The sequence below is a fragment of the Ursus maritimus genome, unplaced genomic scaffold (genome assembly GCF_017311325.1).
Source record: "Ursus maritimus isolate PB19 unplaced genomic scaffold, ASM1731132v1 scaffold_7, whole genome shotgun sequence".
In the NCBI taxonomy this organism is placed as follows: Eukaryota; Metazoa; Chordata; class Mammalia; order Carnivora; family Ursidae; genus Ursus; species Ursus maritimus.
Genome location: NW_024426885.1, coordinates 31,453,825 through 31,478,119, shown reverse-complemented (window position 1 = coordinate 31,478,119; position 24,295 = coordinate 31,453,825). Strand labels below are relative to the sequence as shown.

At 37.4% G+C, this 24,295-nt stretch overlaps 1 protein-coding gene across 1 annotated transcript in view; it reads left to right on the top strand.

Annotated features, from left to right (window-relative positions):
- The window catches only part of CC2D2B (coiled-coil and C2 domain containing 2B), a 97,005-nt gene that overhangs the window by 14,319 nt on the left and 58,391 nt on the right, over positions 1-24,295 (top strand). The window contains exons 9-16 of the mRNA XM_040624803.1: positions 4,833-5,042; positions 6,866-6,963; positions 12,268-12,408; positions 14,099-14,207; positions 14,409-14,527; positions 16,887-17,064; positions 19,674-19,824; positions 21,008-21,155. Of these exons, the coding sequence (XP_040480737.1) occupies positions 4,833-5,042; positions 6,866-6,963; positions 12,268-12,408; positions 14,099-14,207; positions 14,409-14,527; positions 16,887-17,064; positions 19,674-19,824; positions 21,008-21,155 (1,154 nt within the window). The remainder of the gene's footprint in view (positions 1-4,832; positions 5,043-6,865; positions 6,964-12,267; positions 12,409-14,098; positions 14,208-14,408; positions 14,528-16,886; positions 17,065-19,673; positions 19,825-21,007; positions 21,156-24,295) is intronic.

The window sequence follows — 24,295 nt, the reverse complement described above, 5'->3', positions numbered from 1 at the left end:
AAAAGTCCATTTTTATGGTGTTTCTTTGCCCTTGTGCTCCTTCTAGTTTTATTTTAATTTTTTTTTTAAGATTTTATTTATTTATTTGACAGAGAGAGACAGCCAGCGAGAGAGGGAACACAAGCAGGGGGAGTGGGAGAGGGAGAAGCAGGCTCCCAGCGGAGGAGCCTGATGTGGCGCTTGATCCCATAACGCCGGGATCACGCCCTGAGCCGAAGGCGGACGCTTAACGACTGCACCACCCAGGCGCCCCTAGGCTTAATTCCTAAAATATTTTTTTATTTTTAATTCTTTCTGTCATTTTCTGTCACCTCATTTCTCAGTCTTTCTAATTCTGATATATGTTCTTGAAGGTCAATAAAATTTTCCCAATCTTTTAGCTCATTTGAAAGCACATTTATGTTTTTATCTGTTTTTGGATTTCTTTCTGTTGTACTTTGTGGGGATATTATTTTACTGTCTTTTCATTTTTCTTCTTTCTTTCTTTCTTTTTTTTTTTTTTTTTTTAAGATTTATCCATTTATTTGAGAGAGAGAGAGAAAGCACCAGGGAAGGGACAGAAAGAGGTGAAGAGCGAGAATGTCAAGCAGACTCCCTGCTGAGCAGGGAGCCGAATGCAGGGCTCAATCCCACCACCCAGGATCATGACCTGAGCTGAAATCAAGAGTCAGACGCTTAACCAACTGAGCCACCCAGGCACCCCCTGATGACTTTTCTTATAATGTCACAGAACTCTGTTGTTCCTATGTAGTGTTAAAAATATATAGTGGCTGGATTTTTGAAATTTCTTGGCTGTATTTCCCTTCCCAGATATTTTTTTGTAACTTCTCTTTCCTAATCCCTCTGGTCCCTGGCCTTCTCAATTTTTATTCCACTCCTAGCAGTTTCTCTTTAGTGTGAAGACTTGTCCTAGAAATTCTGAGGAAGTGGGTTCCTCGACACCCCTTTAGTCCTCTCCAAAAGCCTTTGCACTCACCCACAGTTGGAGTAGACAAAACCTCTTCCACTTTTAGCTCCTGTTTTTAATTTGGCACGCTGCACTTTCTGGTGAACAACTGTTGGCTCTCTGGGGTTCTCCTGCTGTCAGGACCTTCAGATGCTTCACGGCTTCTCTGTTTTCTTCCATCACCAGTACTATGCAAGCTTTCTACTATTGGTGGTTTGTCTCCATCCACTTGTATTTTGGGTTTCACAAGGGATTCTTGGAGATGTAGTTTTGCTATGGATCTCGTCTATGGACTTTTTGGCTGTGCTCTCTAGTTGCTCTGCCTGTTTTAATGGTAGAGATTTGGGACTATCTAAAACTATAGTGCCACCATATTCCCAGAATCACCTGTCTAATGAATTCTTAATTTCAGGTATTTTCAGTATATTTTTAGCTTTAAAATGTTCATCTGACATTTGATTCTTATGTATATATTCCAGTTTCCTCCTGGAATATGCCATGTTTTCATGTGTTATCTCTTTTACTTTTTTTTTTTTAAAAGATTTTATTTATTTATCTGACAGAGAGACAGCCAGCGAGAGAGGGAACACAAGCAGGGGAAGTGGGAGAGGAAGAAGCAGGCTCATAGCAGAGGAGCCTGATGTGGGGCTCGATCCCAGAACGTGGGGATCATGCCCTGAGCCGAAGGCAGACGCTTAACGACTGTGCCACCCAGGTGCCCCTGTTTTACTCTATTTTTAAAAACACAGTAATAGCCACTTTAAAGTCTATATCTGGTAACTATGCTATCTGGGTTCCTGCGAGTCTGTTTTTTTTTTTTTTTTCTCTCCGTTTTGCTCATTTAGACTTGTCTTTTATTATGGTTGATGACTTTTTATTGTATTGCAAATATTATACATGAAAAGTTATTAAAGCTCTAGATGGTATCTTCTTTCAGAAAAGTTCTGGCCTTTGCTTTGTTAGGCATATAGAGTGGGGATAATCATCTTAATCCAATTAGGGGCTTAACTGATTTCAACTGGATTGCGATTCTGTCAAGTCTCAGTCTGTATCTACCTCTTCCATTTACCTAATCTCTTTGCTGCTTAACTGCAGAGTAGGGTTTTCTTTCTTTTTTTTCTTTCTTTCTGTCAAGTCAATTGCTAAAACATATCCAAATGCTTAGCATATAGTAGACACTCAGTGAGTGCTTATATTATTTGTAATGCAATCTCAGTAGATGTAAACTTTTATGGTCCTAGTATACATTAGAAGAGAAAGACATCAGTTGACTAGCATAACCTTAGAAAAGATTATTTTTTGCATGGTGCCTGTCACAGCATGAGAGACTGGCAATGTCTCTGCCCAATCCTAATTTGTAATATAACACATTTACCAACATTTTATAAATGAGCCCCCCCTTCCCAACACGCACACACACCCAACATTGCAATATCTTTCTGTTTTCTCCAGTTTGGTTACTAAAAACATCCATCCCCATTAAAAATAAAAATAAAAGAATGGAAGAGAGAGGAGAGAAAATCCCTAGTATTTGTTTTATCTTGTTCTTTGCTATTATATGGCATAACTTTTACACCTTATGGTGACAATAAATTTCATCTAATTTTGTTGAAGATAAAGCACAGGTGTTTTAATATAATTATCTGAGACCATTATTCTTAGGGACAGAGATCCCTGAAACAATGGCAGTTTGGTGAATGAATGAATGCGTGCATGCATGAATGAACAAACAATTGAATGATAACAAATAAATGCAAAATATACAAATTTTGGAGAAATATTAACCACCATCCAGATTAACCTTTGTAACCACCAGAATCCCAAATTGGAAACCACTGGGCTGAGCAAGTACCTTTTTCCTTAAGTGCATCTGTTCTAGCTTCATCCAAGCATAATTTCAGTATTTCATGGACCTTTAGACTTGGGAATAAATGGAAATGTCACTTCACCAAGCATCTAAACCGAGTATTAAAATTCATTCTGTAGCATACTTAACAGATGATGTTCTGGAATTTGTGTCAGACAAATGCTTCTGCCTGCTTTTCCCTTTTATCTTCTCCACATGTGTTACTCTGCCCAGCTAGCCTTAGAGACAAGGCTCATTTGGGGTTTCTCGCCAGAATAAAAAAATATATAAGGGCAACTGAAGCACGGGTAAGAGCTGCCTGAGTACCAAAGTCCTGTCTTTGCTGTTGTCTCTGCCGCATTCCTCTGCCCCAGGTCTCATTTGCCTGTTTGAGTTTTGCCTGACCATTTGACTACGCCCTCTACTCCCTCTTCCAACATTCTCTTATGTGTTTATGTAGATCTTACACTTGTCATCAGCTTGGATGTTTTTGTGTGTTTATCTGGCCTTTGACTTATTATTGCCTATATCCTTGTGCTTTGGGGCTAACATACTTAGTTCTAGAATTTCACTTAATCTCCTCACTTAATTGACCAGTGCAGTATCTGCTCAATAGAACAGTCCTCTCTAGCTTAGGAAATTTAATGTTCAAACTTTTATTTATAATTTGGTTGCTTAATACCAAAACTGTTCATTTCATTGGTGTTTTTGCCTGGTACATGACCATTTTACTACCAATTGACTAAATTGGAATCAAGAGCAGGTTTTCCCCTCTGAGTTGGTCCTTCTATAGAAAATGGAGACTGACAAGGTAAGGATGAAACAAAACAAACTTTCTAGCTCTTGTCTTGTATTCCTATCTCAGGAGAGAGTAGGGAGGGAGAAATGTGGGCATCATACTGTGGCCTGCAGTCCTTGAGGATCTGCCATACTAGGCCAGAGGTGGGATGGCAGTTTTTCAGTATAACAGCAGCTTTAATAGCAATGGCACAGACAGGAAACCATGCTTTCTTACAGCAGACTGGTCCAGAGAGAGGGCTTGTGCTGTCTTTTTCAAGTGAATGCATCATGGATCTTACTGGGAGTGGCTAGGCATTCACAAACTAGACTGTACCTGCTAAGTAACCCGTTAACCTTCTCAAATTACATCCCTAAAAACCAGTCACATACATATTCAAACAAATGTGCTTAAATTCAGAATAGGGTACTAAAACATAATTGAATCATTTTGTATATAATTTAAAGCCTACAGATTTCAACTAATTTAGGAGCAATCTGGTATACAAGTGGAGACGGTCTCCTGTATAAAGAAAGATGATCTCCTTTGCACTTGCCTGGAGGGTCCAAGCCCCTCCAGGGAATTTTCCAGGGGATTACCAATATATTCATGTAGGAACAATGTTTTAATCAGGGTTTGCCACTTAACTCCTGCCCATAGATGACTCTATTAGTTCATAAGGTAGTTGAACTATTGACCCAACAGATCTAAACACCATTTGTCATAGTGTTGCTATAGGAAATTGTTGCAGGGCTTATAACTTAAAAGTCTAAACTCCACCAACGCACAACAACAGTAAAGTACATGACAATAATTTATAGCAGGATGATTAAAGTAGATGTAATATAAACATATTTTATGAAATCAAGGGCCATAATCAGTTTCAAGGAAGAAAGATCAAATTATTGTTTATTGCTTTTCTTTTTTTTTTCTTTTTTTTAAAGATTTTTTATGTATTTATTGGACAGAGAGATAGACAGCCAGTGAGAGAGGGAACAAGCAGCGGGGAGTGGGAGAGGAAGAAGCAGGCTCCCAGCAGAGGAGCCCGATGCGGGGCTCCATCCCAGGACCCCGGGATCAGGCCCTGAGCCAAAGGCAGACACTTAACGACTGAGCCACCCAGGCGCCCCTGTTTATTGCTTTTCTATACCCCTTAATTTTCTTGCAATTAATGTGTTACTTTTATAAGGAAAAGTCACTTGTAATTTCAAAAGAAATACAAAGAATCAAATTAACATTGTGTACATATTTTTGTTTAAAAGGCAGTGAAACCTGATCTGGAAAGCTCTATTAGGAACAAAATGGAAGGCCAAAGAGAAATGTACCAATTAGATCTCAACATTGTGGGTTTACAATTCAGCCATCATCCTCTCTTCAATCAAGAACAAGTATTATGTGCTAGGCTGCTTCAACTTTATGAGTGTTTTCAGGACAGGCAGCAACAGAATTTACCTCAGCTGCTTTATGAGAAGGTGAGAATGACTTTCATTATATTTATAGAGCAGAACATTTAATATTGAAAGAGAAAACGAATAGTACAGAGCAAGCTATCCTATAATATATTCCCTTAGCATTTAAAATATTTAACCAATTAGAACAATAGTTGCTTCCAGTTTTTCTAAAAAGAAACTATAGGAGTTGACTGGCCAGGGAGGTAGCCTCAAATGTATCCTGCAGGAGATTTAGCATTTATAAATGGTTCACTAATCAGTGGTATTCTTGGGCCTATGACTCAAGAAGAGTATTTGAACAGATTACTACTCAAAAGAGCCATATGGTTGTTTTAAGTCTTCTAATAAAGTATTTTTGATAAAAAAATATTAGAGATCTTGAATCTCATATAAAATGTGAAAAGTCTTGGTCTGAGAATGATTAACCCAGTCATCCAATGACAGCATAAAGGGTACATAAAAGTTTGGAAAGAGAAAAAAAGAAAAGAAAAGAAATCAATGCCTAAATCAGTACTAGCAAAAAGAACGAAATTGCTACAAATGGCTAATCAGGGTTTACCTCTAAAACACATGGAAGATGATTAAGCAATTGAACAAAATTGGGGTTTTGCCAACAAAAAAAATGACCTTTCAAGTGCAACCAATAGTGTCTGAGTGACCAAAATTATAGTTGTCTTCTTATATATGCTTCTAATAATATATGTGTATGTGCATGTATAATTTCTAGGCTTATATTCTGTCTAGAGTTTATATCTGTGTCTTGTGGGATTGGGCTTCAATTCAGTTTCTTTCCCCCAAAAGGTTAACCTAATATCCAAACACCTAATTTCCTACTAATTTAAAATTCTGCCTTTATTTTAAACTAACTTCACATATTTACATTGATATAAGGACTATTTATTCCATTGACGTAATGGCCTAATCCTGCCCTGTTTTAATTATTATATTATTAAATTATAATGTAGTAGAACAAGTGACTCCTTGTTTTTTCTAGAATGTTTTTGGATGCTCTTAAAGATTTGATCCATAAGTCCATATGAACTTTAGAATTAGCCTGTCAACTTCTATTTTTAAAATTCTATTACCATATTTACTATGATTACATTATATTATTATATTAATTTTGAAGGAAATTTTATCTTTATAAAAATTGCATTCCCTCATCCAGAACTATAGTATGTCATCCTGTTTGTTGAGGTCCTCTCTGATTTCTTCCAGTAAAAGTTTATATTAATTGACTCTAGTCTTGGAGTTCCTACAGACTGTCCCTAACTGTGCAAATTTCTCCTACACATGTTTTAGGGTACAGTTTCCTCCAGTTTTATTTCTCTTTGGATATTCTCTGTGGATATTTCTATCTTATGCTTTCCTTAGTATATCGTTTTTTCTTGTTTTCCTATGTTGTTATATATTTATTTTTTTATATAGAGATATAGATATAAACACAGTTGTAAATATACATGTATAGATATGGATGTGATGTTGGCAGTGGATATGAATAAAGACAGATAAACATATCTTTTCTATAACCATGGGATTTTAGGTGGAAGATAAGGTAGATTCCTGTGCTCGATCTGCCATCTTGATTGATTGGATTTTTTAAACATTAATTGATGAACTGATTACCTAGAAAGTTCTAGGCATACTGGTTATTTCTAAGATATTGAGGCTCTTCTCAGTTCTGCCCCAAGGTGCTTATATGAAATATATTTTGGAAGGTAAGACAGTAATACACAAAAAGTTATACAGTTGTGTTTCTGCTGCACACACCTAGACCTTTGGAGAAATTAGAGTGCTATTAACAGTGGATGGAATATACAAAAAAGCTCTTTTCTTTGTTGTAGCTAAAAGCACTGACAGATGCTACCAAATTAGCAAACGAAAATTTGGAAATAAGCCAGCTGACCAAAAAATCTTTACAAGATTATTATTGGCAGATAAGGTAGGTTTGGGACCATTAATGTATTTATCAAGCATTTATCAAGTAACTTCATTAAGCAGAGTATTGCACTTGCTATGGAGGATATAAAATAAGAAAAAGATGGGGCGCCTGGGTGGCACAGCGGTTAAGCGTCTGCCTTCGGCTCACAGCGTGATCCTGGCGTTATGGGATCGAGCCCCACATCAGGCTCCTCCGCTATGAGCCTGCTTCTTCCTCTCCCACTCCCCCTACTTGTGTTCCCCCTCTCACTGGCTGTCTCTATCTCTGTCAGATAAATAAATAATAAAATCTTTAAAAAAAAAAAATAAGAAAAAGAAAAGGTCCCTACTCTTTAGGCAATTACAGAAATGTCTCCAACCTTTCCTTAAGACCCAGTTTTGTGTAAAAATATTTCATAAAAGTGTCACATGAAAGTAGTTGTAGTTTTAATATCCATTGATTAAAAAAACCACATGTTAATTATATGCTAATTATAAACCACTATGAGTTCACTAATATTGTTAGGATCATATTAGTCTCAAGCATTTGTATATATTTGAGAATTAGTCCATATATACACATGTACAAGATGTATTACTAATTCAGTCTAAAGGTAACACTCAAAGAACACATAGGTTTAAGAACCCCTGTAAAAAAACATAGTCTATAAGTTGGGAACCATTAGCTTACAGAGTAGTTGGGAAGAGAAATTAAGAAAATATGAAATAACTGGAAACATAATTCTAAGACAAAACATAATTATTTGTCAAGGACTGTCCAAAAACAGGAAAGCTCACTGGAAGGTGCTTACTGGATAGAAAGTTCACCTATGCATAAAGACACAATAATTGTCTATATAAGGGAGTGATTTGATAGTTAAAGAATTTCCCTGCCCATTGCCCTGACATGGTTTTACAACCTCTAGAAGCAACAGTCAATTTAAATAATTGGTTTCCTAGAGTAATCTAGTTAAATGCAAACAATGTTACTTGAGAAGGTTGACATATACCTTGCAAAGGCCTGGCACATAATGAGCACTCAGTAAATATTACTTGAATGAATGAATGAACGAGTGAATAGAAGCCATCAATATTTACAAAACAATAAATAGGTATTATTTATAAGATTAAAATTGAAGGCAAAGAACAGACATTGGCATAATGAACACAGAACAAGTAAGCTTTATTTTTTTAATTTAAATTCAATTAGCCAACATATAGTGCATCATTAGTTTCAGATACAGAGTTCAGTAAATCATCAGTTGCTCATCACATCACATGACCTCCTTAATGCCCATCACCCAATTACCCCGTTCCCCATGCACCTCCCCTCCAGCAACCCTCAGTTTGTTTCCTATAATTAAGAGTCTCTCAAGGTTTTTCTCCCTCTCTGATGACTTCCCATTCAGTTTTCCCTCCCTTCCCCTATGATCCTCTGTGCTGTTTCTTATATTCCACATAAGAGTGAAACCATATGATAACTTTCTGTAATTGACTTATTTCGTTCAGCAAATAGCCTCCAATTCCATCTACATCAATGTAAATGGTAAGTATTCATCCTTTCTGATGGCTGAGTAGTATTCCATTGTATGTATGTGTATGTCTGTGTGTGTGTGTGTGTGTGTGTGTGTGTGTCACATCTTCTTTATCCATTCATCTGTCGATGGACAGCTGGCCTCTTTCCATAGTTTGGCTATTGTGGACACTGCTGCTATAAACATTGAGGTGCAGGTGCCCCTTCAGATCATTATATTTGTATCTCTAGGGTAAATACCCAGTAGTGCAATTGCTGGTTCTTAGGGTAGTTCTATTTTCAAATTTTTTGAGGAACCTCCATACTGTTTTCCAGAGTGGCTTCACCAGCTTGCATTCCCACCAACAGTGGAAGAATGTTCCCCTTTCTCTGTATCCTCGCCAACATCTGTGGTTTCCTGACTTGTTAATTTTAGCCATTCTGACTGGTGTGAGGTGGTATCTCATTGTGGTTTTCATTTGTATTTCCCTGATGATGAGTGATGTGGAGCATTTTTTTCATGGGTCTGTTGGCCATTTGTATGTCTTCTTTGGGGAAATGTCTGTTCATGTCTTCAGCCCATTTCTTGACTGGATTATTTGTTTTTTGGGTGTTGAGTTTGATAAGTTCTTAATAGATCTTGGATACTAGCCCTTTATCTGATATGTCATTTGCAAATATCTTCTCTCATTCCATAGGTTGCCTTTTAGTTTTATTGATTTTTTCCTTTGCCGTGCAGAAGCTTTTCATCTTGATGAAGTCCCAGTAGTTCATTTTTGTTTTTGTTTCCCTTAGAACAAGAAAGCTTTAATGCAGGAAAGAGTAAAGCAGGCTTAGATGGGGTCTGATGGTGGTAGATAAAGGTCTACTACTGTGTGTGTGCGTGTGTGTGTGTGTGTGTGTGTGTGTGTGTGTGTGTGTAGGAGGGTCATTGAAGAGGTCATTGCTTTATCAAAGCAGAAGAAAGCAATGTAATAGATTTCCATTCAGGAAAATTTTTAGAGTGGTGTTGAAATGCTGCAAAGAATAGTTTGTGGACATTTGAAAAAAGTGTTTCTATTAGAAAAGATATATATTTAACATTTAACGACAGTCTACCAAGTGCCTGGTACCCACAATCAGGTGGTACCCAGGATAGAAAGCTGTAAATCATTCATGACCCCCGCTTCTTGCCTGTCTTCTCATCCCTCACATCCAACCAGTAACCATTCCCATTGATTCTGGTTTATTTCAGGTGCTTATCTCATAGCCTGACTACTCAGTCTCCTAAAATACCTCTTTTAAAGCCATGCTCCATATTGAAACTGGAGTGATTTTTCTATATAAATGAAACCACATCAGTGGCTTTCTTTACCTCCACAATAAAATTTAATAGCTTTAGCATGATCTGTAAGGCCCTGTGCAATCTGGCTCCTGCTTACCTCTCCAGCTTTGGAACTTCGTAGTTCACTGCCCTAAATGGACTATACTCTCTAATATCTATATATCTTGTTTTAATGCCTCTTGTTTCTAGAAGGTTCTTTCATTGTTTTCTGCCCAACGCTTAGTCAAAATATGCATTTTGTTCAATTGCATGTTACTTTCTCAGGGAGGCTCTTACTTGCCCATTACATTAGATTAAATTCTCCCTTTTTTGTAAACTCACATAACATTTATGTAGTTCCCCTTTCATAATATTCATCACATTTGTAATTACTTGTTCTGTATTTTTCTCTGCTGGGATAGTAGTTACCAGCACCCAAAATATTGCCTACACATAACAGATATTTATTATGTGTTCATTAATTTGAATTGAGTGTCACATACTCTGTGAAGTTTTTCCTTACTATTGCCTTTTATTCAGGAAAAATGTCTGATAAAATACAAATATAATGTTTATAAACCTATTGCCAAGATGGCAAAAAAAGTAAGGAATGTGCAAAAGCCAAAAACGAAGTGAAAGGAGAAATCACAAAAATGATTAACGAGGGGTAGGGGCGCCTCAGTGACTCAGTCAGTTAAGCATCTGCCTTCGGCTTGGGTCATGATCCTGGGGTCCTGGGATGGAGCCCCACGTCGGGCTCCCTGCTCAGTGGGGAGTCTGCTTCTGCCTCTCCCCTCCACTCGTACTCTCTCTCTGGCTTTCTCTCTCTCAAATAAATAAATAAATAAACTCTTTAAAAAATACATCTAGAGGTACCTGAATGGTACAATCAGTTAAGTGTCCAACTCTTGGTTTTGGCTCAGGTTATGACTTCAGGGTCCTGGGATTGAGCCATGTGTCAGGCTCCATTACCAGTGCGGAGTCTGCTAAGGAGTCTCTCTCCCTCTGCCCCTCCTGCTTGCGCTGTCTCTCTCTCTCTCCTAAAATAAATAAATAAAACCTTAAAAAAAAAAATACAACCAGAAGATACCCAAGAAGTGAAAGAAGAACAAGAAAATCCCCTAAAGAGTTCAATCACTGTTAAAGAAATGAAATCAGTAATTTGAAATCTTTCTGCAAAGAAAACTCCAGGCTCAGAAGACAAAATTAGGATTCCGTAGAACATTGAAAAGACGGATTCTCAAAATGTGTGGTTCCCCAGACCAGCAGCATCATTTTCACCTGGAAACCTGTTAAAAATGCAAATTACCAGGTCCACCACAGCCTTACTGAATCTGAAACTCTGGGGGTGGGGCTTGGCAATCCGTGTTCAGCAGGCCCTCCTCTGATATAGGAAAGGTTGGGAGCCTCTGATTTAAATATGACTTCCATTTCCACAAACTCTTTCAAAAAATAGAAAAAGAGGCCACATTCTTTTTTTTTTTTTTTAAGATTTTGTTTATTTATTTGACAGAGATAGAGACAGCCAGCGAGAGAGGGAACACAAGCAGGGAGAGTGGGAGAGGAAGAAGCAGGCTCATAGCAGAGGAGCCTGATGTGGGGATCGATCCCATAATGCCGGGATCACGCCCTGAGCCGAAGGCAGACGCTTAACCGCTGTGCCACCCAGGCGCCCCAAGAGGCCACATTCTTAACTCCATTTATGAGGTTATATTATCCTTGAAATTAAAACTTGATAACAATACAAAAACTATTGCAACCCAATTTCATTCATAAACATAGTTACAAATATGCTAAGCAGAATTCTATCAAATAATACAGTGAAGTTGGGATCATTCCAGGAGTGCAAGGATGATTTAACATTAGAAAGTCAATTAGTGTAATTTGGCATACTAATAGTGTGTTTGCAAAGTCATGAAACAGAATAAGCATCTTTTAAAACAGTATATTACCTCAGTATCCAAATGATATTATCACTACCCCATCCAGCAAAGTAACTCTAAATTTGAAGTAATGGTTTCAGTCATTAACCTGAAAAAAATATGATGAATACACTCCAGAATGACAGACCATCTGGAAAAGCCTGGATTTTAGCAGAGCACTTTTGAATAGTGAAAAACCGGGGTGCCTGGGTGGCTCAGTCATTAAGCATCTGCCTTTGGCTCAGGGCGTGATCCCGGGGTCCTGGGATTGAACCCCACATAGGGCTCCCTGCTCCGCTGGGAGCCTGCTTCTTCCTCTCCCACTCCCCCTGCTTGTGTTCCTTCTCTCGTTGGTTGTCTCTCTCTGTCAAATAAATAAATAAAATCTTTAAAAAAAAGTGAAAAATCTTCAAGTCATAAAGAAATTAATCTCTAAATGGAATTTCAAGATGTGGGTAAAATGAAAAAAAGAAAAATCATGAGGTGGGGGATCCAGAAGAGTTAGTGTAATACATTCTTCCAGGCCATTTTTAATGATGTATAGTTCTAATCCACCAGTGTATTTTCGATCTACCTTTTTTGTTGTAGTAATACGAAACAGCTCTATGACTTAGAAAGGGGAAAAGACTTCTCTCTATTACGCAGTATATTACAGACTTGGAAACAAATAAAATCCCTTCGACAACGGCAAGGGTTTACAAGCACCCCTGTAAAGTTACAGTTTCAAAGGTGAGTGGCTGCTCTATTTGTTCTTACAGGTCTCCTGAGGAACTGCCCATGAATAACTGGAAATTCACAGTAACGGGGAGAAAAATCCAGAAGCTAGACAGCTATTTGATGTTGTCAACAAAGAACTTATATCTTGAATATATGAATAATTCTTAAAACTTAATAAGACAACTCAATTTTTAAAATGGGCAAAAGATTTGAACAGATACTTCACTAAAGAAAGCGTATGGATGGCAAGTGAACACATGAAAAGATGTTCAGCATGATATCCTGTCAATAGAGAAATGTAAATTAAAACCCCAACGTGAATATACTATACACCATTTATGATGAGGTTGTGGGATATCGGCGAGGTTCAGTGGGGTGGAGTCCAGAGCCGACGACCAAGAAAGAATTCTTGAGACGTCTCTGGTACAAAATGGTGGTTTATTAAAGCACGGGGACAGGACCTGTGGGCAGAAAGAGCTGCCGCACTGGGGTTGTGAAGGGTGGCTGATTATATACTACAGGGTTGGGGGAGGTAAAGAAAAAGTGAGGTTTGGAAGAAAGAACTTTCATATGTTAAAAAAACTCACAGGAGGCCTTGCCATTGTCAAGTTAAGGTTGTTTACCCCTCTAGTAAGGCATTAACAGGAAGATAGTTGGGAACTTCCTGCAAGCTGCAGATTATAAGCACATTTAGTTGTATCTACATTTCCTTCTGGAAGCTAGGTTATTGATAGAAATGCTTTGTTCTTGTAGATCGCTAGGACATAAACTGAGGGAGATTCAAGTCTTGCAGGATTGTGGTCACTATAGGTTAACTATTTCTTTGTCCTTTAGGGCAGCCAGAGTGCCTGAGGAATGTCACATACATCCCGTGGGGTGGGGGGTTGCGGGGTGTCAGTTTCTGCTTTGTCCTCAGCTTGCCTTCTGTTCCCTCAATTTAGAACAGCTAAAATCCGAAACAAAATGAAATTAAAAAGACAATAACAAATACTGACGAGGATACTGAGTAACAGGAGCTCTCATTGATTGCTGATGGGAATGCAAATGCTACATCCATTTGAAAACAGTAGCGCTTTCTTTTAAAGCTGCACCTAGAGCCAGCAGTCACATTCCTAGGTGAAACACACAGTCCTAAAAACATGGTTAGTGGGGGAGATGGTTACAATTAAAAATTGTACTTGTTAATCATTTAAGCTGTTTGTGAACTTACAGTGAAAATAATCGGTTGCCTCCCCATAACCCACTGTCTTTTTTCAAAACTGTAAGAGATTAGTGTAACTTCAGCCTATTAAGAAAGATGTTTACTTTGTTGATTTTTTTTCCTGCTGCAGTGGTTTTTAGCGAAAGGGCTTTTGACAATTTCTAAACCTACCCAGCCTGAAACTTTATTGTAGAGTCCTGAATTCAAGTAAACTTGCTTACCTGCCTCCACTTCTTTAAACCAGTCTGATACACACATGCATTCTGAACTCCTGAGCAGGAAAGGAGAGCCCTGGGTGCCATAAGCTTGTTCAGAACAGTAGCTCTGGACCAGTCCTGCCTGCTCACCATTCACTCTTACTCTTGGTACTATCATCCTTGGGATGTAAAATAATTTGTTGTAAGAGATTGGTCGTATGTGTGTATGTGTGTTAGCAACACCAATAACAAATCTCAAATACTTACACTATTTCTGCTTCAAATAATTATGTTTATTATTTAGGATAGAAATGAATAAATGTGATGAACAAAACCTAGAAGAACTGTTAGAAATGTCTGAGACGGAGAAGAAAACTGAAGGAAAAGCATTTAAGAATGGGGAAAAACAGGAGGTATTTATATTGCAAAATAACATTCAACTCCCCTTAACTGGTTATAATATTTAATTGTTTGGTAGAATAGGAAGTCCTGGTATTTGTAACGGTTACCGAACAAAATGACAAACACAAAAAATAAAAGTTTAATTTTAAGAATAGTTGTCTTAAAACAGTAAACTAACATTATAAATTATATATTTATATTTTGGTTTCTAGAGCTTCTCATGTTTAGCTTCAGAACTTGAAGAAACAGATATTGAAAGAATAAGTTCAATTACCTTGATGCCACAACTTTCTTTCACTGCAGAATTAACAAACATATTCAAGTGTTCACTGTAAGCATTTTAAAGGATTGTTTCTTTATTATATATTGTCTATTATATTGTTTTAATAGAGTGAGTACCATATGCTGGGCACTTTACTAAGTTTTTAAATATATTTGCACATTTAATTGCAACCATAGCCCTTATCCTTATTGGTATTATCCTTATCTTAGAGATGGGGCAATCTATACTTATGGAAGGGTAAGTTGCCCAGGGTCGCACTTCTAATTCATGACCAAGGTAGGACACAAACCTGTTGGGTTTGATGATTGTTTTTTTGTTTTGCTATGGCAGTAAGTTTTGTTCATGTATAGATAGGTAGGATATAAAGCCACTGTAAAAAATAAGATTATGTGGTTGCCCATGCTTATTAAGAGGACCTCTTGCTTTCATAAAAAGTATTCTGTATCTGGAGGATCCTCTGGGCAATTTTCTACTTTGACACAAACTTCTTTCCCTCCCAGTCGTGACTTTTTCCTTGAGCTATTTTCTCCCTATTCCCAGGACATTCATGCAAAAACAGATCTAATATAGATGCCCATTTCTCCCATCTCTGGGCCTATGGATCTCATCTCCTTTATAGAGGATATGGCAACTTAGAACACTGAACTAAGTTCAGCTTTTCAACATCTCTGTCCCATGGGATGCTTTGTACAGTCATCTTTGAGTATTGTGAATGTGCGTCATTTAGCACAGCGTTGGAGGGTAGTAAATGGCCAATAAATATTCATATTTATGAAATGTTTGGATGGATGATTACATTTAAAATGAACATAAAGAGTAGCAGACACAAAGGCACGATTACCAGTACCCTCTTTCTGACCAGCAAAGTGCAGCAGTGGAGGAATGCTTCATTTGTTCTACACCTCCTTCCAAAGAGGACCTGAGATAATTATTATGTAAGACATGCATACAAAAGGATCATCTAAACAAGGATAAGCAAACATGAGCCATAAAATGGAAGTGAGAAGTAAAGAGGGGAAAGAGAAGGAGGACGGTAAATGGAGGCTAAAACTTAGTGGAAGTCAAAGCAAAAGGAAGTGGGACGTGTTCTGTCTTCTCAAAGCTATTGCTGTTGTTGGGCATTGCTGTCATTACCCATTTAAAATGTCCAGTTGAGTAAGGATTGATTCCTAGAAAAGAAGAATATACTGATGTCAAGGACAAAGATGAAGGGAATACAAGGATTAAAGAAGAATTACAGCGAGTTTAGAGGTGATGAAAAAGGCAAGATTTCCTGTGGATAAATATAATCCTGAATTAATGAATTTTCATAATCAGTTCATGAGCTCATTATTAAAACTACTTTCAGAGGGCAACATAAAGGGGAAATATACCTAACATATTTCTCTAAAGTTAATTGAGAAGATGGTTAGAAGAGGCCAACAGGGAGATAGGAAAAATAAGTAATCTTTTGTCTCCTAACCCTCTGAAAAGGTTACAGAGAACATGGGCTGATATGGGCGCCGGGAGATACTGGACCCATAGGACCATTAGGGTGGAGAACAGAAGGGCATGTTATGTTTCATCGTAGAGCTTATCTTCCAACCAGTCTTCTTCCTTCTGAAAAAGAGAAGTCCTAAACATTATTAGGTCAGTTGCCTTGCGGGTGAGAGAATAGTCAATAGATGTTGGGTGAATGATCAAATGAATGGCTGGAAGACTCTCTTCAGGAGTTTCAAATCACTTAAGGGATCAGTTTATTTCCCAGCAAGGGTTTTCTAGAAGCCCGGGGATTCTGGCTTGCCTCTCTGATCTTTGCAGTTAGAGAAAGAATGTCCTGGAGGAAAAGAGTGTACAATCTAAGGCCTAAAGGGATTTATAAAGACCTTAAAGAGGACACAGCAAGCCTGTTGACTGAGAGCCACCTCAATGAGGTTATTGAAAACATGGCATATTTCTTTTAAAAGTGTGTCTTTCTTCTGAAAGTTAGAAAATATTTTCCAATTTTTTTTGTTATATCACCCTTTTATTTTATTTTTTTTTAATAATGATTTTTTATTATTTTCCAATTTTTAATTCAAGCTCCCCTACCCCATTCCTAAGTTCCTCAGTTTTCTTATAAGACATCTGATAAGATGGGTAAGTGCTATAATCTCTTTAAGTTTCAATTTAGTAAAATAAATAACTGAGTGATTTATAGTACCTTGATTTTAGTTCTTTCTCTATTTTTGAGTAAATATCTTTTTAAAAAAACATTCAAGTAGGAGAGGATTTTATCCACACATAGGCAAGCGTTATTGGGCTTAAAGATAGCATTTGTCCTCTAAAATGGTCATACTTTAACATGCTCAGGTGTATTTTCAAAAGAACAATATTTTGTATCCATTTTGTTTTTCAAGGATCCCTTAAAGATTTGTTTAATTTTTAGGCATGAACAAAAGAGAAGAGCCAAAATTCAGAAGCTTAAATATTTTATTAAAATACTATACAACAATAAACAGATTACTTGCACTTCCGTATCTCCTCTTCAGTTTGATTTTAAAGTCATGTTTCAGCAAATTTTCAATATTCAGTTAATATACTGGCCTGAAACAATTTGCTTGGAGGTATGCCATTGTCATTTACTTTTGTATCTTATCTTATGTCATACATAATTTTAAACTTCTTGTTAGTTACTGTTATATGTGACAAGTAATTTCTATTTAGAGATGATCGACCTATATGGGTAGGCAAGATATTTATAAATAATATATTTATAACTCAGCAATGGTCTTTTATGCTACAAATACAAAATTATTTGATTCGTGGTTATTCTAAATACTTCCATTCTCTCCTGCTAAAATTCCTATCAACCCTGGATGTGCAGCACTATTCTTCATTTGCTAGTGATATGGAAGAGGGTTATTTAAACTATAATGTGTAGCATAGCTATTGTTAGTCTTGAATGATTTCTCCAAACTGTCTCAGCCCTGATTTAGTGATTTCAGTGTCTTGCTGAATTTGTATGTATGTATGTGTTTTGTTTGTTTATTTGTTCGTTTGTCTGTTTATTTATTTATTCGTCTGTTTATTTATGTTTTGGATCCCTTTAAGAATCTGATGAAAGAACATACACACAACAGACTCCTTAACCCTGTCTGAAGACCCCAGCATAAGAACCCCTGCACTAAAGGGAGAAGAAAATGGGACAATGGAGAAAAATTAGAGACATGAAGGGAGTCTAGATAAGAAGCCTTGATGGCTAACATAGGGGTTAAACTTGCAACTAGACCTGAAAGGAAAGTTAGGAGGGAATAAAAATTTGTGTATGTGAGCATCGAGTGAGCTGTGAGGAGTGGGGAGAGAATTATAACTATGAATCTAAATCAAAGATATTTTTACAATGCCTAAATTAATTTTTTTCTATCCCTGATCAGAGGCACATTCATTTTGTTCATCTGTACTATCAAGTTTCTATCATCTCAAAATGTATCTCTGTTGAAATTCCTATTTAAAAAGTATACTGAATATACTTTCCTATTGTACCTAAAATAAATTGCGATGTAATAATCCAACCACTTGAAGTATAAAACTTGCCCGCACCCCCAAGTAGAAAAATGTGTATTTTGAATCCTTCATTATCCTACCACTTCGAACATGATCTTAGCAAACTAAGAGGCAGGGAAAGAAGGGAATCTAGCTAGGATTAAAATGCACCAGGAGCAACGGCAAAAATTGCAAAATAAATCTATGCGACCCGACCTAACAGATTCTGACCTACATTTTGAATTTACTCCTTATCATTCCTCTTCATTCATTTTTCACTGTAGCCAAACTGAACTGCTTGGTTTTTTCCCCATACATCCTTGCAATTTCCTACTTCTGAACTTTTGAACATTCTAGTTCTCCCACTTAGACAGCCCATTTTCATTCTTGACACTCCATCCCAGCCACACAGTGGCTTTGAGAGCTGCCATCAGGAGATAAGGCTCTCCCAGGAGACTTCACTCACGGAGGTGGAATTCTCTACCTTTACCTTTACTCTCCAGGGTCTGGCCTCCAGCCCTGCAGTCCCAGAAACTGGATTTGACAGTCCCAGGAGAATATGTCTACAACCCCTAAACAAATCACAAGGCTGATGTGTAAAATCAAAAATGCCAATTTAACATTTGAATGTAGTTATCAGTGTAGTCATGCCTCTTTTCAGTTAGCCAGTTTACCGATTTGCCCTGCGAAATTTCTTTCATAGGCCTGAATACTGTAAGCTACAACCCCTACAAACCTTTCTGTGTGAGGGATGCCTTTGTCAAGGAACTAGAGTGCTGACTTATAGTCACTCTTTTGGGGACAATATTTAGATGATCAGAAAAAATATTTGCTTCTTTGACTTTCATTTTTCTCTGCTTTTTTGGTTAATTAACCATCCTTTTGATTGACACATTCTTACCTTTCAAGAAGCATTTTTTCCCTCCTTGATTTCCTTTTTTTTTTGGAGCACATGTCACTGTTTTCCCAAACACTGACAACACAGTATAGGTCAAAATAAGATTTTTCTTAAAAAAAAAAATTAGGTTTGTAGTTATGGCAGCGATGGAATGGTAGTAGAAAGAACAGCATACAGAATCAGAAGACCTGGGTTTAATACCCAGTGGACATCTATGGAGCTGTCTACTCAGCCCCTCCCTTACTCCTTCTTCTGGGACACTTTCTCCCTCCCCTGCCTCCCATAGCTTGCTCGACTTGTCCTCTGATTCTATGAACCAATGAATCTCCCCCTTTCCTAAGCAATTCAACCTGAATTTCTACCATTTATAATAAAAACTAATGTAGTTTCATATAGAGACTCAATTTCTGCATTTGTAAAATTGGAAAAGTAATACCTATTTCCTAATCATTTTTATCAGGCTTAAATGAGATAAAGAACTTTAAAAGTGCTGTACAAAAGTAAGTTTTTTGAGTATTGTGTTATATGTACCTATGTGCTCAGAACTCTATTTGTAATCCTTTAATTCAAATCATTTTCTTTGAAACCAGTAAAAGGCATTATATTTTTAAGGACTTAGATTATCTCCTTTCTCATAATCACATGGGTGAGATGCTCTAGAGAAATACCTATTTTATATGCTAGTATTTTTAAAAAAGAATAAAAATGTGTTAATTGAGGGTTCTCATTTTAGCTCCCTCCTCCCGCATTTTGTACTTTCAGTGAGCTATCAACCATTTCTTTTATATTTAGGTTTATGAGATAAGTAAAAGGACAAGTTTACTGGCAAAACTATATTTACCTTTACCTAATAACACAGAGTTGAAAAGCAAAACTGTTTTGGAATATGTAGAGTTTAGCTCTGATGAGCTGGTCATACCTGCGTATGGAGAAGTAGGAAGCAGTAAGTTTATTTAACATGTCCCCCTCCCTACCTTCAGTCTCTTGGGAGTTCCATATCCTACCTGACCCTGGGTCATTTATGTGAATAAAGAGTGCTATGTTTACAGGATTAGTTTTAAAGTGTATTAAACTAACATTTTAACAATGTCTTGAATCAGATCTTTGGGAAATCTAAAATTTGGAATTGGCACCTGTGCTTTTCCTAAATCACCTGAGACAAGAGCACTATGCTGTCTGGAACAGGAGCCTGCTCCTGAATGGAGAGACCACTCTGCTTCTGTCTCTGCTTTAGCGAAGCCTAAAGATGCTCTGGGATGTATTGATGCATCTTTGAGCTGAATAGAAAAGGGAGATAGAGAAGGAATGAGGGAAAAAGAGAAAAGGAGAGAAGGAAGAAGGGATGTTTCTGCTCACTTGTTTTTCAATTGATTTCACTCCTCATGCAATGAAATTCAAGTCAGCGTGTCCGTGAGAACACTGCCATTCCTTTCCTTCTCCCCCAGATGCCTTCTTTCACCCTCCTAGCTAGGAGTTTCACAGCTGCTTGTATACAAACAAGTGAAAAGGAAATATGAACAAGTGAGCAAGAGGAAAGGAAGGAAATAAGTAGGCAAAAAAGTCTGGGAAGGACAGGAATAAGAGAGGAATGTAGTTTGCTTAGAGTCCAGCTGAAGCAGGAAAATAGGGTTGTGGGAACCCAGGAGAAAGACTTAGGGCAAAAAATTTAGGGAGCACCAGGAACTCAGCAGAATTTTTGAGGAGTATTGTTAAGCTCTCTGGAGATTGAGAAAGAAAATGGATAGAGGGAGAAGCCTCAGGACTGTAAGGAAAGGGGACAGAGTAGTAGCTGGTTTGCCTCTAGTTCTGCCTCCAGCGGTCCTTTCCTGCTTGAAGCCACTTCCAGAAAGAATGGTTAAAAATGCTTCTAGTAGTAAGACGAGGATAATAGAGATGTTCATCCCTAGGTCTTCAGATCAATATTTTCCTCTCTGTTTTGTAGTCTGTTTGAAGTGGTCTGCCTTGAGGTAACTTAGATGGAAAATGAGGGAGAGTTCTAAGATTAGAGCCTGGGGTCACCACAGAACAGCCTGGGGTTCCACAAGTAAAGTCAGGGGGAAAAATCTACAATGCGTCACACTCTGTGCTTTATTAAAAATTCATGTTTTAATGCTTTTTATAAACAGATGTCCCTTTTCTTCTTGAGGGAAATGGAACTGAGGAACTTTGTCTTTTGACGTCAGGAAAACTGAGCTATTCTCTGTCGTGGGCTTTAGACGAAAATAGTATTCCTCTGACACCCATGTCACAGTCATTAAGATCTGCGTCCTGCAGGTAATGAACTTGTATGCCTGAAAAATAATGCCAGTTCTCCGCAAAGCATCACACAGAACCTGTGTCTGTAAAAGGGAAAACTCTAACAGCGGTAAGAACAGTCTAGTTTATTTGGACTATTTATTTTTATTTGGATTTATATGTAAGTGAATGTATCTCTTTAATGCTTAGGTTTATAGTTACATGGATGATGGGAGAAGTGGTCCCATAGCTCTTGCAGGCAGAGGCCAAGATTCCCAAGGATTTCATTTCTGGATCCTTTGTATCTCCCAACCATTCTGGATTATGAAAGAATCATTGATGCATTATCAATTTGCTAGAAGAAAAATCCTAGAAATCTTATTCTATGCCCTAGGACTTCTTAGGAAATTGAGATTAATTTCTAGATCATACCACAAATGGGATTACTAGAATTAACTACAGTAAAAAATCTATAAAAATGATAATACTGATTTATTTATTGTTCTGTGTTTGAATAAAACAATAAATATAAAGGGCAAAGTAGATTCCATTATTTAAAAATTAATTAGTGATGATAACAAGAAGATGGTTCCCCCTCCCCATGTAAACACACGTTTAATAAAATATATTGTTATACCCAACTATGTGACATTATGGAAAAGTCAGAACTACGGAGACAGCAAAATATTAGTGGTTGCCAGGCATTAGGAGGAAACAGGGATGGATAGGCAGAACACACAGGATTTTTAGGGCAGTGAAACTATTATCCGTATGATACTATAATTGTAGATACATGTCATTACATATTTGTCAAAACCCATAGAATGTACAACACCAAGAGTAAACACTAATGTAAACATGGACTTTGAGAGATGATGATGTGTCAGTCATTGTTTGTAACAAATGCAACTCTTTTATTTCAATGAATGTAATAAATTACAACTCTGGTGCAAGATATTGATAGTAGAAAAGATTGCAGGTTGGGGGCGGGTAGGGGACATATGGAAACTGTGCACTTTCTGATCAGTCTTGCTCTGAACCTGAAACTGCTCTTTAAAAAAGTCTATTTTTAAAATAAAATAATTTTTAAAATTTAAGACATTACTATAAATAACTTGGATTAAACAGGAAATCAAACTGAAATTAGAGACTATTTTAAAAATAACAATGAGAACACTATGTATAAAGCCAGTGGCATATGGCCAGAGTTATAGTAAGAGTTCATAAATGCTTTTCTTGGCAATAGTTTAAGAGAAAAAAAACCAGTGTCAGTAGCACTCAGCAATTGATGTTGAGGAGGCTGAGGTCAGGGATGTAGATTAGTTACCAAGAAGTTTTAAAAAGAGGCTGAAAATAAGAGAGACAATAGAATCAAAGTATAGGTTTCTTGAAAATTGGGGCAATTTTTATGTTCTTAGAATAAGTGATGAAATCCATAGAAAAAGAGCCAGAATGTATTAGAAAGAGTATGAGATCCTTCAGAGTCAAGAAGATATTGAACCAGAACACAAGTGATAGCTTGGGTCTAGAGAAGAGGAAATATCTCTTCAAATCAGAGAAGGAAACGGAAATCACTGTGTACACAGGAATGTAATTTTGATGATGTCCTTGTTTTGCTCAGTAAACAAGGTCAACTTCTGAGAGACCTGAATAAGGGCATTTTAGAGAAAAATGGACAATTAATAAAGGTATTCCATTTTGGAGCTAGTGAATAAGCTTTTAATACTCTGAGCCATTATTTGCTTGTATTTCTTTGTTTTTCCATGGCATCGCCCCCACTGCGGCTCTTTCCAATCTTTGCCTCCTTATACTATTCTTTGCTTTCTTTTTGGAGTCAAATGTTTGTTCTTATTACTCTAAAGCTAACTTTTATACAGGCAATTTGGAACTTTCTTTGTCTCCTTTAGGATCCTGACGACAGGTTTATATCCTTTTCTTACATTATCTTTAATTCTTCCATTTCCTTAAACTGTTAGTCTTTTGTATTCAAGAAACCGTCTTTGTTTTAAAACAAAGAAGAACCCAGGGGCGCCTGGGTGGCTCAGTTGTTGGGCGTCTGCCTTCGGCTCAGGGCGTGATCCCGCCCCACATCAGGCTCCTCCGCTGGAAGCCTGCTTCTTCCTCTCCCACTCCCCCTAACTGTGTTCCCTCTCTCGCTGGCTGTCTCCCTCTCTGTCAAATAAATAAATAAAATCTTTAAAAAAAAAAAAAAAAGGAAAGAAAGAAAGAAAAAGAAGAACCAAGTATTTGATTAAACCCTGAAAACCTGTCTTGGCACATTCCCTCCCTAACGCAACCCATTTATTCCTGAACACAGCCAGTGACCTTCTGGCCATATTTATTGACCTATCCTCATCATTTTGCTTCTTGAAGTCTTTTCTCTCATGGCTTCTGTGATGCTGCAGTTAGCAGTTCCACCTACTTGGGAACTCAAGTTGACAAAAGATTGAAAGCAGTTGTGTGAAACATTGGGACAGATGACAAATTTCAAGAGCCAGTGAATTGCAAAAGAAGGTTTCAAAGTCCAGAGCACTCTCTAAAGCAGTTAACTTGAAGTAAAACTTTACAGTTGGGGCTTCCGTTATCAGAGTGGTTGGTTCTAGAACTCTCCTCTTCAGCTGTGGGCGGTGAAGGGCTGGTGCTGAGCAAGGCTTCCAGGAACCTGATATGGGTGCTCCAAAAGGCAGGGCTGACTTGTGAGGGTCAAAGCATGGAGCTCTCCTTCTGGAGCAAGGAGATCTGAAAGAAAGTATTCATGTCTTCTCTGATTTACTCATTCATTTATTCATTCATCAGTGAGCTGGAGATGAAGCAGTGAACTAAAAGATCTTGGAATGCTTTAATTCCACATTGAGCACACTTCTCTAATATCAGTGATTATTGTCCAGAGTTTTCATTTAACACATTTTTAATATACAAAAGTTTTTCTTATGCTCACTAGTTAATTACATTTTCTGACATGGTTAATTGACTTTTGTGTTTGCATCTCTTTATCTTCCACACTTTCATTCCACATTTACTTTTCTTGCTGAAAATCTGCTCCTTTATTGATTCTTTCAGTCAGTTTCTGTAGCTAGCAAATTTGTTTAGTTTTTGTGTATCTGAAAATACCTTTGTTTTGTCCTCATTCTTGAACAATAGTTTGGGTGTAAAATCTGAGGTTGATACTTATTTTCCCT